This window comes from Papilio polytes, unplaced genomic scaffold, assembly GCF_000836215.1.
Source record: "Papilio polytes unplaced genomic scaffold, Ppol_1.0 DF822845.1, whole genome shotgun sequence".
NCBI lineage: Eukaryota > Metazoa > Arthropoda > Insecta > Lepidoptera > Papilionidae > Papilio > Papilio polytes.
In genome coordinates, this window is record NW_013526359.1 from 2,302,163 (window position 1) to 2,318,539 (window position 16,377).

General features: G+C 30.6%; 1 protein-coding gene across 1 annotated transcript; it reads left to right on the forward strand.

The window, feature by feature from the left end:
* The first annotated feature begins 9,206 nt into the window (after nt 1-9,206).
* On the forward strand, nt 9,207-13,985 carry LOC106105379 (twinfilin). The gene is made up of 9 exons (XM_013285671.1): nt 9,207-9,388; nt 9,830-9,907; nt 9,985-10,096; nt 10,841-11,003; nt 11,346-11,479; nt 11,655-11,758; nt 12,347-12,490; nt 13,026-13,144; nt 13,391-13,985. The coding sequence occupies exons 1-9, from the start codon at nt 9,364-9,366 to the stop codon at nt 13,541-13,543; spliced, it is 1,032 nt and encodes a 343-aa protein (XP_013141125.1). The 5' UTR covers nt 9,207-9,363; the 3' UTR covers nt 13,544-13,985.
* Nucleotides 13,986-16,377: the final 2,392 nt, after the last annotated feature.

Consider the following 16,377-nt stretch of genomic DNA (forward strand, 5'->3'; position numbering starts at 1 on the left):
TATGTACTTTTTTTGTAGTTTCAATCGTAAACGTTCACTCTACAAATCACTGGATGCATAGGAAATGAAAGTTTTTCTGAAATCGTGTTAAGTCCCGTTTCCCTGCTAGTTTAACTTAACCCAATAAAACGCCGGGCCACAGGGAAATTGATAAATGAAATCCACATACGCTGGATAAAATATCTCGTTAAGTGCTTACAATTTTTCTGTGCTTTGAAACTTTCAGATTTTAAATTCGAGCAAAAATGTATATTGGTTTTTAAAAAAACTCTCGCCAACAATGGTATCAAATTAAACCTGCGGTCTGCAAATGTAAATTACATGTCTTTCATCAAAAGTTAGGTCCTAATTGTTATGAAGTTGTTGATATTTTACACAAAGTAATTTAATTGCAAAAGCAAAATTTGCTTGAGACTTATGTAGGCACAAACACCAACTTATTCCATATCTTCTATTTATTGATTTAAGTGAATAATAGAGTAATTATTATTATAAACTAGCTTTCACTAGCCCGCGACTCCGTCCGCGTGGAATTAAAAAAAAAGGCTATGTGATCTTCCAAATAATCCTCTACATCGATAGAAAATTTTATCGAAATCAGTTCAGCTGTTTAATCATCTATCAATCCATCTAAATTATCGCATTTATAATATTAGTATTATAAAATTCAAATATAAATATAAAATACATACATTCACTTAAAAATATAAAAAGTACATTTATTTGGTTATTAAAAGGTATAATTGTAACTGTTAATTTCGGAGAACTCTAAAAGTTAGGTACCTTTAGTTACATAGGTTAGCTTACGTTCGTTTTATTAGGATTACACTTTGAGCAATAAAACTAGCTTACCTCGGCGTTTTATGCGTTGAGAGCGGACCAGGACTCATGGGTATAGCGTACTTTGAAATGTTACGATGATTTTGATAAAGCTTTTCAGTGTGTAACCCGATCTAAAAAAATATCCTCATTAAAATTTGAACAGTAAAATAAGTATTTTGTATCTATCTTTGCTCTTCATATTTTCTTATAAAGTTTTCTAAGCAACTAGGATTAAGTAATTTCTAGAATTGATAAAACCTAGAATTGATGGTACCGACTGAAGGAGATTGTGTATGTGAAGCCCTTATGGCCGGTTTCCCAGCTACATTTAACCATTCGTTTGTGTTTATGGTACGATAAATTTATGAAATAGGCTTCCGAACTACGTAACTTAAGATTACTCCGTTGAAACGTATCTTAACATAACATTAATGAATCGATAGGTAATGACAAAATATCAGGAATCTTCAGAAACCCAGCATTAGTGAAGCTTCATATTAATTTAAAATATGCCAGTGGTCTTCTATTTATCTGCTTATTAAATATAAATGTTTTAGCAATTATAAGGACCTAATCCATCACTATTTTTTACACTACGTCTTTTTTCTACACCAGTAGGACTTAAACAAAGCTAAACATCGCGTGCTACTAGCTCGTTAATCTTACGTGGCATAATGCTCAAGATTAACATTCAAATGTGAATGCAGTTTAGTGCATAGAATAAAAAGAGACGCTTAAAAACCTAATATGCCTACGTAATAAATCACTTCAACATGCATTTGAAAGCCATGAAAAAATGTAAATACTTAATTTTAATTTAATACTGTTTATCTAAATAGACAGAGTTTTTTTAACTCTGTTCAGTGTTGTAAGTTCTAAATTGTAGTTATTAAGTTCTTAGTAAGAATTTTACAAGAATTACGCGAACGGTCACAGATAATAATCATGACAAAGTACCTAATTATTTTGTACATTTAATGTTTTGTCTGACTAAAAATTGTGCTTGTGATTTTTAAAATTTTTCAGTCACATAAATTTCTGTTCCACTGCACTTGGATGATACGGTATATTTATGAAAATAAATGTGTGTTGAGGTCTTTCTTTTTAGTCATAAATATTTAAGACGGCAATTGGCGTTTCTAAGATGAAAATTTCATCAGCTTTTATGCCAAAAGTTGTTCATATACTTTTTATGTATTTATGATAAACCTTAACCACGTTTAGATTTGCATTATTTTTATCCGATAAAACTTAAAAAAGACACTTTTTTATTTCACGTGAACAAAGCCGTGACTATCATAACGAAAAAATAACCGTCTATTCAATATTTTATAGTAAAAAACTCCCTAGATGTCGCTGCTTGTGGAAAGAAATAATTTTAAACGTTAGTACAGTTGTAGATCTGAAAATAATACCCACTCGGAAACTATCCCTCACGCTCTGTGGGCTTTTCTCTTTCAAACAATCTCCATTGTCGTCACTTCAGGCGGAACAATAGCAATTTTACGTTAATGTCACATTTTCCATTATTCCATGAGTAGAGAAATTAGAACAAAATTTTCCTCTTAAATGTTACACCAAAGAATACTTCAAGTATGATATTACAAAAGGTAATACGTTTTCATTTAATTTGACTACCGAAGTCGAAGCCTGTATTCATCCAAAAAATATACATAGATTATGGGAATTTAGAAATGCACTCTATATGTGTTTTTATTACGTTTTGAACTGAAGCTCTATCCAATCACAGAGTCCATCAGAACAACGCCTTAATCGTGTCAATGAAAGTGCAACCCGCTTTTAGATTTTAACGGCCTTAAACGATTGACACGGAGCTGAGTTTGATCGGATTAGGCTCGAGTCCCTGGCAGATGCCAAATCAATGCTATCGCTAATACTAGAGAGTGTACAATAACAGTATTGTAAACTACCTTTCGCCCGCGACTCTGACCGCGTTGAAATAAAAAAAAATAAAAGCGAGTAGCCAATGTGTTCTTCCGGACTATGATGTTGAGATTGCGATGATGTAGACGACATCTGTATCAAATTTCATCGAAATTCGTTCAGCCGTTTAGGCTACAAACTCTAACAAACATCCATCCATCCATCTAAACTTTCACATTTATAATATTAGTATGAAGTATAATTAGTGTATCGATGTTAAAAAAATGTTCATCAAATCCTAAACGTTGACTAAAACCAAAATCAAAAACAAAAATATTCCCAAAAGGCCAAGGTCTACTTCGGCGCGTTACTCGGGTTTACAGTGGTTCAAAAAAATCTTAGAATGTTGGAATAGCGTTGCGATAGATATGTTTCATGTAATGTATACAATGGCGTCGGTGGCTCAGGGGTTTGAGCACTTGACTTGTAATCTACAGGTCCTTTGTTCGAATCCCGCCATGTACCAATGTGATTTTATATGTACCTACATAATTTATTTGACGTTCTTACGGTGAAGGTAAATAATGTGATAAAACCTGCACATATCGGCGAATAAATGCAAAGATATGTGTGAAGTCAACCAACCCGCACTGGGTAGTTGACTTTGACCTAGTCACCCCTTACTTAGGGTAGGCTCCGAGCCCCTCGGTGGAGACATATAGTGAGCTGGTGATGAATGTATACTACAGTTGCTTTTATGTTTTATCTTTTCAGTTAACATTTAACATGAGTTAGCTATTAGTCATGCTATAGGCAATAATTATCTCGTAACGAACACTTCCCATTTGAATTATTTCCACTAGAGTAGTCTGCGATGGTATCAGAAATGACTCGTACCTATCTCAATTTCCCATTCGCAATGTAATTTATATGTAAAAGTTATAATTAAAACTGCACTAGACTTCGTGTTTTTAATGTTTAAGTAGAATGTGACCGCGGTAATATTTTTAATATAACAACTTTGCGGACGTTGCATAAGTTTTTCTGTAAGTAAATGCAGACACATTTTTACAGCTCGTTAAAAATTTAAGAGAGGATGAATTGCGTAACTACTGCACCTTTTCAGTTCACACGTTATGTTACTTTTTTATTTTTTAATTTGAAACGACATTAGATTTATTTTGTAACGTTTAATTTATTAAATTAAATTTTAGTTACATTTCGTCTTTTGTTAATGACATAGAATATAATGTTCACGAGACAGATATGAAAATGGCAACATGAATTAGATATAGAATTAAATCAAGATCGTAATAAACTTCTTTCACTGTACTTGTAATTTCTAAACACCTGTATAATAGAGCGGAAATATAAGCATTAATAATAAGGTTCATTCATTATATGAAGCAATGCAATTATTGAGTACAACCATTGAAATATTACAGTACTGCAATGCAATTCGATTCTACAACCGATACATAAATGAAGTGGCCTCGCTGTACAGACTAGAGGATGCTCGAGTGCAGGCTGCGTGCATACGCAGATCAGTTTATAAATCATCAATCATTAATTAATTTATATGTTAACAATCATTTTAAGTACCTCATACCATTTTTATAATAAAACTAACGGATATTGAAGCATGTCAAAATGAGCGTTGAATTAAAAATTCCATTTTAAAACAGAGCAATTAGGAGTCAAATAAAAAATATTAAGGACAAAAATTACTTTGCATAGAATATTGGATACAGATACTAAAATAGAATAAGCAGCCAGATGTGAACAAATGATGTAATCGAAAAAAGTCTAACACATTTCCGAGGATGGAATAATGAAATTTTGTCCAGAGATTGCTTCTGCCGGCTGATTTAACGGAATGACGTCATAAATATATTGGCCATGTAAAAGTTAATGTTATTGTCATCTTAAGTAACTTATCACAGATATAAAATAGCGTATAATTTTTTATATATTATTTAACTGTGGGTTTATATTGAAAACCAATTTTATTCCTCTAAATCTAATAATGGATATGATATTGGAATAAATTGGTTTTAAGCAGCATTTATCTATTTTAATTTGACCACATAATGATTACTGGCAACGAAAATTATTGAAACAATGCACTAACCTATAAACCAATTATATTGACATGTATAATTTCAGTATTTGTCTAGATTAGTTAAATACTTTTCTATTCTTTCATCATCAACTTGCCCTTATCCCTTATGGAGGGTCGGCACAGTATGTACTGCTCTTCAATACATTTCTATCAGCCGTCATGTCAGATTCTACTCCCTTCTTAAGCATATCCTCTGTCACACAATCTATCTATACTTTCTTCGGTCTTCCTCTGCCTTATCCTATATCTATAATAATATTACAAAGAGGAAAGAACTCAAAAAGTACTGGGCCGATGTCGATTCTTTTACCATTAAAAAGCTATGTTATCATTGTGTAACGTAGGCTGTGTTTTTTATTATTTCTTAGTTTCACGCGGGCGAAATTGCGAGCAACAGCTAGTCATAGATGTAAAAGATCGATTCTCAAAGTAAAGTTATAAAATGTGGATCATTAATTCTGCCTGTCTCATTTGAAACCAAGAGTCTTGTACTAAACTAATATTATAAAGAGGGAAGATTTGTATTTTTGTACGGATTGAAATAATTCAAAAACTAATGGGCCGATTTCAAAGATTAGTACTTTATTAAAAAGCTCCGTTATCAGTGAGTAATAAAAGCTATATGCTTTTTAATTTTTTTGACCGACTTCCCAAAAGAAGGAGGTATTCAATTCGTCGATATGTTTTTTTTTATTATTTTTTTATGCGTGTTACGGCATAACTCCGCCGCTAGTGGACCGATTTGGATAATTCTTTTTTTATCCGAAAGGTAATGCTTGCAGGTGGGTCCCATTTTTTTGTTTAATTTTTGGAGTCTAAGACTACGACGTAGTTAAATAGTTTTTATTACATTCGGTGTTTATATAAATAAGTAAAGGTACAAGTGGAATGGCGTTAAAATGATTATTTTAACTGGCTGAAGCCGGACGGTGGGAAAGCCACAGCCACAAACTGGAGGGCCTTTGTTCATTAAGTCTTTTTGAGCAATTAACACGGTAGCACGCAGCTGCGCGGAATAGGATTCGTTTTTGTTAGTTTAAATTTATTGCTCATCACTAAAAGCTGCAATTTGAACTGATGAAACATTTCACTAATTATTTCTGGAGCTTTCGATTTTTTTGGGAGAGAATAAGCAAGGGAAAATCTTTGTTGGATATTAGTAATTAATAATTAAACTTTGAAAGTAGTTACAGAACGTATTATATTTTTTTTGTTTTTAGAAAACTGCGTTTCAAAGTAACATTGTTTTTTACTCTATATCTATGAAGCTAAGACTAGACACTATTAACTATTATGTACATAATAATGCGTCGTTAAATTTTAGTTAATAATAAAAAATGACATTGTTTATTTAATGTACAATTTATTTAGGTGAAACTGCCGCTATATTTATTAACACGCGCACAGTACTATTTAAAAAACTTTTATATTATGCACGCAAAAAAAGTTCGCAGTAAACCAGATCACGACAAAGTTGTTTTAAAATTTGCACTTTGTTGTGAACAACACGCTTGCCTCGATGCGACTATAAATTTTAATGCCGCAACTTCATTTGAATATAATATAAAACCACTTAAAAAGCATTTTTTTAGTGTCGTCTATGAAATGTATACTTAATAAAAAGAAAAAGATTAGCGTAATGAAGACATATTATGCGAGGAGAGGATGGGGACTTAAACCAGAAAGTGTTAAGACTGAATGTAGACGAAAAAGGTAGTGGAAGTCCAAATAAAGTATAGATCGATTGAGTAAAAGAGGTTAAGAGGAAGGGAGTGGATTAAGATATGACGGTTGATTGAAATGTATGGAAGAACAGCACAGACTGTGAGACATACAAGAGTAATGATAATTGAATATGTTCTAACTTGATAATAAATTGACACGTAAACGTGAAATATTATTAAAAACAATAACTGATGTAACAATTTGTTCAATCAATGGTATTGCCAGTTAAAATTTCTCTTCATCAAATTAAAATATAAATTCTCTGTTTATAATTCCATCCTCGCAAATTCATGTGTCGGGTGGTTGCGATAATGTTTAATTAGGTCACATATTTCATTAAATCAATGGCACTTTACTTGTTTTGTTACGTATTCTGATTTCTATCTGTTTTTTATTAAGTAAGACCACAGATATTACAATGCTACATTAGATATCACCATAAATTAGACAATAAATCAGAAAAGCTTCTCTTTAATTTGCAAAACATTTTATTATCCTTTATTTATAGGTTATTACTTTAGCCGATAACACCAAACAACCAACATCAGTTTTTTGACCGATTGCTCATTACAATTATAAATTACTAGCTGTTTCCGTGCGGCTTCATCTGCATGAAATTATGAAAATTTTATTTTATTGTTTACATTTGTCAAATTATTAATAACAAATGTCAAAATGACATGCCATGACAAACCTAAGCTATCTTGCTTATGGTCTCTTTCCGACATTAAGATATTTTTCCAAAATATTTACCACCTAAGTTTAATGGCGTGAAAATATGTACCCTAAAGGATGACTTAAGTCTAGGGCTTTTTATTAATAAAGGATTATTCAAGAATATGCTGCAATTGCTGACATCTTAGGCAACAAAAAAGTGTGTGTTTAGTTAACTAGGCTAAAACTATTGACTCTGTAGGAGATGGCTCACTAGTTCTATCCGTTATTCCGCACAATTAAAACGAACAAATCCTATTTTCTATTTGGATAGTATATTTAAAAAGGCTGCATAAAATCCAAAGGCTGTAGTGACCTGTATTAGGGTCGTAATCATAAAAACCGTGTCGTACAGTGCAAGATAACGAACCGTATAGTTTTACAACTTAAACTTTCCACGAATAGTCGTACAAAAATTAATAGTGCATGCTGATTTTGTCATGCAACTGTAACTCAAGTAGGATTTCCTGTATACGCAATCCCAATTTATTTTTATTCGTAGAATTTAGAATGTATTTTTTCCACGAGCATCACTATTTTAAGGTTCTTGAAATACGTTTCTTAATTGTATGGTCAATTACGTCCATAAGTTTTTAAATTTAAATTGATCTTGGAGCTTGAATAGTAATAAAATCTTTAGGGCCTGTCCCACCGAATTGTAAATTGACTGATAACAATCTAACGTGTAAAATATGTGATGGAAATATCGTTTTTTTTTTACCATATCTGACAGTGTCGTAATTTTTAAGCTATCTGAGCCTCTACCAGCCAATAGTGGGACAGGCCCTTAAAATACCAAATAACTTAAAATCACAATAGAATAATGAGCAACCCATCACCCCGCAAAAAAAAATCATTAATAACTTAAATAAGCTAACTTTTAAGCTTTAACTCTTAATTCTTGTTAGTTCGACATAAAGTTGTTTGTTTTACATAATTTATAAGTAAACTCGAGGACTGTAATCAGTTTATGGCTACTTAATAAAGTCTAGAGTTTACTCAGAAGCTAATCCATTAAAGCACTATTAAATTGTGCAAAAGTTGCTCCGATTCAGAAATAAAAATAACCTGCGGCTGCAGAGTAATTGGCAACTACAAAATCCATCACTGAGATTAATCAACCGCAAGAGTAATTAAGATTGATGTTTTTGATTCTGTTTTGTGCACCTGAAATAAGCACTGTTTTTAGTTCGTAACTCAACTTTGCGTTTTTAAAAGCCGACAGTTTACATTCGAAAGTAAAAACAAAAATTTAATTTTTAACTACTTCTTTTTTCACTTTTTATGATCCCTCAAATTTATTTAATTTAAATAATAGTTGCATTATTATAAATACGCTATACGATATACAATTGTGCGTTTAGAACATAGTTATGTATTTCTCTTCACGAACTGCACGTTAGGAAAGCCTTTCGGTTATGTAAAGTTATGTGTGAGTTAGTTTACTACACAGTGTTAAACAAACACAGTTTACAAATGCGATGGCTAAGATGGCTTGATTAATTACTTAACAAAGAAGCAAACATTTTTGAAAATAAAAGTAAAAAATCAAGTTGGATTCTAAAATAGCTAGTAAATAAGTTAACTACTAAAAATAAGTTAAATCTGATTAGCTGTAATACTGTCTTGAGAAAATCACTATACACTTTTTCTAAAGTGTTTTTGTCCTAAAGTGTGTTGCTGATCTACATTGTATTTGCACACGTTTTGTTTTAAACAAAAATTGTAATTATAATTATACAAAAGTTGTAAAATTATTTCGGTTATAATTTAAATGTTCATGTTCTTATTTTTTACGACTAACGACTTTTCTTGCCTACTGTTTTAACTTTTTTATTTGGTTCAAAATTATTAAAAATATATAATAACCTGTGCTAGTTTATATCCTGTGTATTTTGACTTTGACATATTACGATGACATTTCAATTTGACACAGCCATGTTATTGAATTGACGGAGCCGAGTAGCCGAGATCCATAACTCCCACTTTGAATCCCGTTATAAATAGAATTTGATAAACCATTATATTACAGTTACTAAAATATTAAGACCTTCCTACAATTTCTGATATTAAAATATTTATAAGGTGAAACGAAAATGTCACATCAAACTGGAATTCAAGGTATGGCCACATATTTTTCTACTTTATAAGATTTAATAACATGATTGCTCTCTTTTAATTCCCTTAGCCAATATTACAGTTATACACAGGTATAAATATTCATATTAAAACATTTAATATCATTAAATCGACATGTATACCCTTTCCCTTACAATATAGTTGCATGACATTAATTGCATGGAAAAGGCTAATTTTGTTATATTTCTTTGTTATTTATTGAGATAATACAAAATTTGAGATTATGGGCTGGTTGTTTAAGTTAATTTCAATTTTATAAGTTTGTTATATGTTTTTATTTTCAACATGCAATATTCCTTAGAATAATTTCTGATACAACCTATAAGCCATAAATATACATTGTGTAGCGAGTAATATGTATATATTATTGTGTTTTGTGTTTAATGTTAGTTGTGTGTTGATAAATAATTATTTTATTTTCAGCCAATACTGAATTGAAAAAATACTTCACTAAATGTAGAGATGGAAAAATTCGTGTATTAAAAGTCACCATTGACAATGGTAATTTATTTGTCACCATAACTTTTTCTCTTTTTTTTTAAATTAACATTTCTAAAGTTTTTTTATGACATTTACAGAACAGCTTATATTGTCTAAATACCAAGCTGTTAAAGGTTCCTGGGAACATGACTTTGATAAATTTGTACCTTCATTAGTTATAGATGATCTCCCTTGCTACATTTTATACAGGTTAGTAATATCAATTTGCCATTTGTATCAGTCTCTTTAAATTTCCTCAATGATTACTACTGTTCAGTGCAAAATACAACCTCTTTGGACAAGAAGTATGAATACAGCCAAAGAGGTTGCATACTGGCCACCAAAACTAGCATGTTTGGTTATTAAAAAAGATATAGTAAAAATAGAAGAAGAAAAGGAAGTATAACAGACAAGATGTGATTGATATATAATAGTTTTTTAAAATAATGTAAATATGTAAATTAACAAAAATACAGTTGTTTTGATTTCATAAAAAAAGTTAGTTTTTTGGCTGCATCACTGTTGGTTACAAGTTAAATGAATATCTGTATTTATTTGAAATAGGGTTTTCCGATGAATTGATCATCCCACTGATTGATTGGATGGTTGAGGAAAAAATATCTATTGGAAGAATTATGGGGCCAATCAGTTTACGGGGTACAAAATATTTTAAGATTTCAAAATTGATGACTGTATGTATATGAAGTTATATATATACATACCTATACTAATGTTGTAAAGAGGAGAGATTTGTTTTTTTTTTTGGGAATTTTGTATGTATTGAAATAACGCAATTCTTTCTTTCTTTTTCTTCTTCTGCTTTCACTATTGCAAAGCTGTTATTAGTATGTAATCTATATTTTTCTTTAATTTTTAATTTCCCATAGATGAAGTCGCAAGCAACAGCTAGTTAAAAATTAAGACAAAACCAATATAATATATTTGTATTTATAGATTTGATTCAACAAATTCAGTTGGTCATGAATGGCTGCTGCTGAGCTGGTCACCAGACAGTGCCCCGGTGAGGCAGAAGATGTTATATGCTTCCACTAAGGCCACACTTAAACAGGAATTCGGAACGGCTCATATTAAAGATGAAATGCATGCCACAAGCAAGGTAATTATGAATACTGTGCTAAATCTCTGAAGAATCTAACTGTTAAAACATAGAGGCAAAATTTTAACAAATAATACTCGATATGCAGCAGGTTTAAGGCTTGTAACAAAGACCTATATTTGCATGGAAATTACTTTTGATAAGCTTTTTGTTGGCGTTAATGACAGTTAATTCGATTTCTATTATTAATTCCAATTCTCGCAATTGCAAACAACCGTTTTCATCAGCACCAAGATGTTAAAAATCAAATAAACATAAAATGCGATTAGCCTATCCATTTGTAGCGATCAGTGGCTTAAAAGGATTTTTAAAGAGTAAATAGTTTGAATCTATTGTTTCCAGGATGAAGTCAGTCTGAAAGGCTACAAGGCACACCTGAGTGGGGTGAACGCTCCGGCACCGCTCACAGACAGGGAAGAAGCATTAAAAGAACTGCAACAAAATGAACATAGTCCCAACTATGGTACTGATTCAAGGTAAAACATATTAAAAGTTGACGAAATGTTGGTTTTTAAAAACAATTTAATTGCTATTCAAAGTTGTAATGTGTTTATCATTGGTGTAGTATGAGGCTTCACTAAGGTTCTTCCTTAGTGACCCATTAACAGTTCTTGTTATATCAGCTTCATTGATTTTTAATTGATTTTCCAGACAGTCTACAATGGGTGGTGTTTCGTTTCCAATAACTGAAGACGCAAAACAGGGCATTATTGATCTCCAACATGGTTCCTATAATTATTTACAATTTAAAATAGGTAAGATAATCTTTATAATATTTTATATCCCTCTTCATTGCGTGTAACAAGATAACAATAAAAAAATATATTTTATTGTTTACATTCTATAAAATGTTTTTTATTTGCAAATGTCGAACTTTAAATGCTTAAGACAACAAAGGCTAACAATTACTGTTACCATGGTTACCTCAATATTGCTTTTTTTACTGCTATTGGCTTGTATTTCTCTTATGGAATTTTTTCCAAATTATTTACCCTCATAATTAAATAGTGTAAAAATGCCTGCCTTAAGTGTAAGGCTTTTCATTAAAAAAATATTTATTTAGAAATATGCTATGATAGCTGATATGTTACATCATACTAATATAAATGCGAGAGTTTAGATGGATGGATGTTTGTTAGAGTTTTTAGCCTAAACGGCTGAACGGATTTCGATGAAATTTGGCATAGATGTAGAGGATAGTCCGGAAGAACACATAGACTACTTGATATTTGTAACCGCGCAGACGGAATCACGGGCCAAAGCTAGTAAAAGATAAGTTTGCGTTTGCACTTTATTTTAGTACAGATTCAGATTAATATATCTCCATTATTGACTATTTACAGATATAGATGAAGAAAAGATTCTTCTAGCGAAAGCTTCTATGATCGAGAAATCGGAATTACCTCGTCAAGTGCCGGCAGACCACGCCAGGTACCATCTCTTCGTGTTCAAACACACGCACGAAGGCGATTACTTGGAAAGTATTGGTAAGTAAAGTTCATTTTAAAGTTAAAATTATCTGTAACTTAACATTGTTTTAACCGAACTTTACTCAACATAGTATAGAAGTATGCAAGACCACTACACAATTTCACATAACTATACAAATTGACATTTGTAAGTAATATTTTAACGTTTGTAAACCATAATTCAATGGTTTTTGCAGTTTTTGAAGATGGGTGATCTTTAGTAAATTTTTCTTTGCAAACTAAGCTTGAATCTCCATTCTGGTAACATTCATACTAAAACATAGTTGATCTCTTTCATTATCTCTGAACATAGATAGAACACACATTCTTAATATCATAAATGCGATTGGATGGATGGATGGATAGGTGAATATTTGTTAGTATGCAGCCTAAACAGCTGAATGGATCTCGATGAAATTTGGCATAGTTGTAAAGCATAGTCTGGAAGAACACAAAGGCAACTTGCTTTGTTTTTTTCTAATTCCAGGGGATCGGAGTCGAAGGCTAAAGCTAGTGTTGTATAGTTTTATTCATTGATATTTTATTATTTCAGTGTTCATCTACTCTATGCCGGGATACAGCTGCAGTATAAAGGAAAGAATGTTGTATTCAAGTTGTATAGGAACCTTTTTAGATATTATTGAAAAAATGGGCATCGAGATTGCCAAAAGGGTAAGTGATTTTCTATAATTCTTAACCTATACTAATATTATAAAGAGAAAAGATTTGTATTTTTGTATGTATTGAAATAACTCAAAAACAACTGGGCCGATTTTTAAAAAACTCAAACTTTTATTAATTTCACGCGGGCGAAGTCCCGTGCAGCAGCTAGTCTTAAATATAAAAAAATAAATTCTCTTAACTTATTTTTCTTTCTATATTGATGTTTTTCTGTACGCAAATATGTTTTTATTTTAGTTGGAAATAGATGATGGTAAAGAATTAACGGAAGAATTTTTATATGATGAAATCCATCCAAAGAGAAACCTTCACAGACCTGCCTTCGCTAAACCTAAAGGTCCTCCAAATAGAGGTGCAAAACGCATCACCAAGTCTCAGACATCGCAGTAAAAAATTCTAAACAAGTGGGCTTGTAAACATAGGGATGGTCAAACATCGATTAGAATTTTTATCGATTACGAATACAATTATCGATATTCCAATGAACTGTTAATCCATCAATGAATTCATGATTATAAAAATGTGCAATATTTTTACATTTTAAAACAACAAAATAAAAGATTACTTTTGTATTATTTCTGTATTATTTTTACTAAATATGTGCATCATTGGTGGATGTTTCGATATTCGATATTTTATACTTGGTCATCCCTAGCCGTATAGTATTATTCTTCCAAGTTGCAATATTGTTATTAGTATTGAAATATTTTTTACAAACGATTTTAAAATGATTTATTTCTAGCTTTTAGGCTTCGAGTGTTACATTTTACGCAATCAATGAATTATAAAATTTTACTTGTAAGTTTTATAAAATGAATTTTGCTGAAATATGCTGTGTAAAATATATTGTTTTTTACATCAATGAAATTATTCTTTTTAAAATAGTTTTAAAATAAAAATGCATTATGAAATTATTTTTTTTAATAAATGTTCAATCGAAAATTAAATACATTCTAACTTTGGTTGGACTGACTTTGTTCGTCAAAATTTTAGACTACTATTTATTTTTATTTTATCAAAAATAAATGAAAAAAAAAACAGATTTTAATCAGCTTCACAACACTAAAATGAGATTATTTCATTTTATTGCCTGTGTATGAAGTGATTTTTAATTCAAAATAGCATGTAATGTAGAATTATCCAAGTCATAATATAATAATGAATTATAAGACTAACAGAAAATTGTGTGATGTAATAAACTGTTAGTAATTATCTGTTTTTAATGTGTTACGAAATATGAAAATAATTGTAAATTCCGTTTTATGGTATATTATGGAAACCGTGATATACCGTTTATATTCTCATTAGGTATATAAACTGTCTATCTTCAGTTAGTAATATGCCCAGTGACATAATCAACAAATTAAGTTCGTACGATAACAAAACATTTTATGATTTTTTTTTTATTATCAATGTGTGAATTTTGCTGTAAGAGTGTTTTTTCAGGCTGTCAGTTTATATTTTTTGTATTAATTGTAATAGCCATTTAGTTGCCAGTAATATATATTCCACAACTTAGTGACTATTCAGGTTATTTTGCAAATGTTACCAAAAAGATGGAATTATAAGAATTACAGTAACTATAAGAAATAACTATGATAAATGTATTATAAATTAAATAAATCACTTGTTTAGAAATCACTTTCTATATTTGTATCAAAATTACTATAATTTTATTGAAAAAGATGATTTTTTATGTAAAAACTGTTTTTAGATTGTTTAACATTTTTTTTTAAATATATGCTTTGCTCTTTTATGCAGTGAAAATTATACTAAAAAGTTCCCTTGATGTTTTTACTTATAGTTTATCTACTTTCTGTAGACCTTATAACTTTTAGACTTGACTAGTAAGTGCTTTTAATTTTATTTTTTTTACAAATTGCAATATTTGAAAAAGATTTTCTACTAAAATAAACCTTAGTATAGATGTAATGTTTTTGTATACGCAATTTTTTTATTAAATGTATGATTTTTTGTAGTATTAAAAAGCTCTTTTTCCATCCTAAATGCTCTGAAATTAATAATAAATGAAATAACCCTGTCTACTATGTATTTTTGTATAAAACTTCAATGAGATATTTTATTCAAATGTTAGTCGTAGATTTCAACTATTTTGTCCCTGTTCATAGCATTTATGTTTAGTTTGCTCAAGATAATTGTTGGCTTTTATAGAAACAATACAAAATATTTTAATCACTACGAAAGAAATACGTATAATAAAATAATTTTGTATATTTCAATGGAAGCCTACGGTTAATAATTATGGTATAAAAGTACAATGGTTCCAGTCCTATCTTGCCTTTAGACTGTCTCCTTATGTGTCAACTATTACTAATATTATAAATGCGAATGTTTAGATGGATGGATGTTTTTTAGAGTTTGTAGCCTAAACGGATCTCGATGAAGTTTGGCATAGACCTAGAGGATAGTATGGAAGAACACAGAGGCTACTGCTTTTATTTTTTATCAATTCTACGCGGACGGAGTTGCGGGCGAAAGCTAGTTTTCTATAAATTCTTTATTATTGTGTAATTAGGCTGCGTATGACTTATTTCAATTTTATTGTCTCGTTCAAAATTTTGTGCACAAGAAATTTTATAGATTACTATTTTTATATGTAATTTTAGTATTGTCTGTGTTGTAACAATTTTATTGTCAATAAAGCGCTTTTAATATACTTTTGTTGTTTTCATTAGATAAAAATGTTTAAGCCGCTACACCCAGTTTTGGCAGTGAATGTTGTAAAGAGGAAAGATTTGTATTTTTCTATGTATTCACGTAAACTTTATTATTACTTATGTTTAGGAACCATTGATAAACAGCGCATTTCTGGACCCCAGATTTAAAAAATCACCAAGGAAGCAAACGCAATTTTGAACTTAACTCCACGCGGACGAAGTCTTGGGCAACATCTGGTCATTTGTATAAATAAGAATTCATAGAATATGTGTAGAACCAATTTAAAGTAGACCTTGTAGACCTAAAGTAGGTAATATTGCGTTTTTTAGTTCATAATTTATGTTCGATTTCGCCCGCGACTCCGTTCTCGTGGTATTAAAAAAAACAAAAGGGGCCGAATGTTCTTCCAGTTCAGGCTATGATCTACACCAATGTCAAATTTTATCAAGATCTGTTAATGCGTTTGGGCTACAAACTCTAATAAATCTGTCCATCCAAATTTTCACATAATAGAAATAAGACGAGATTATAATCACACAAAAAAG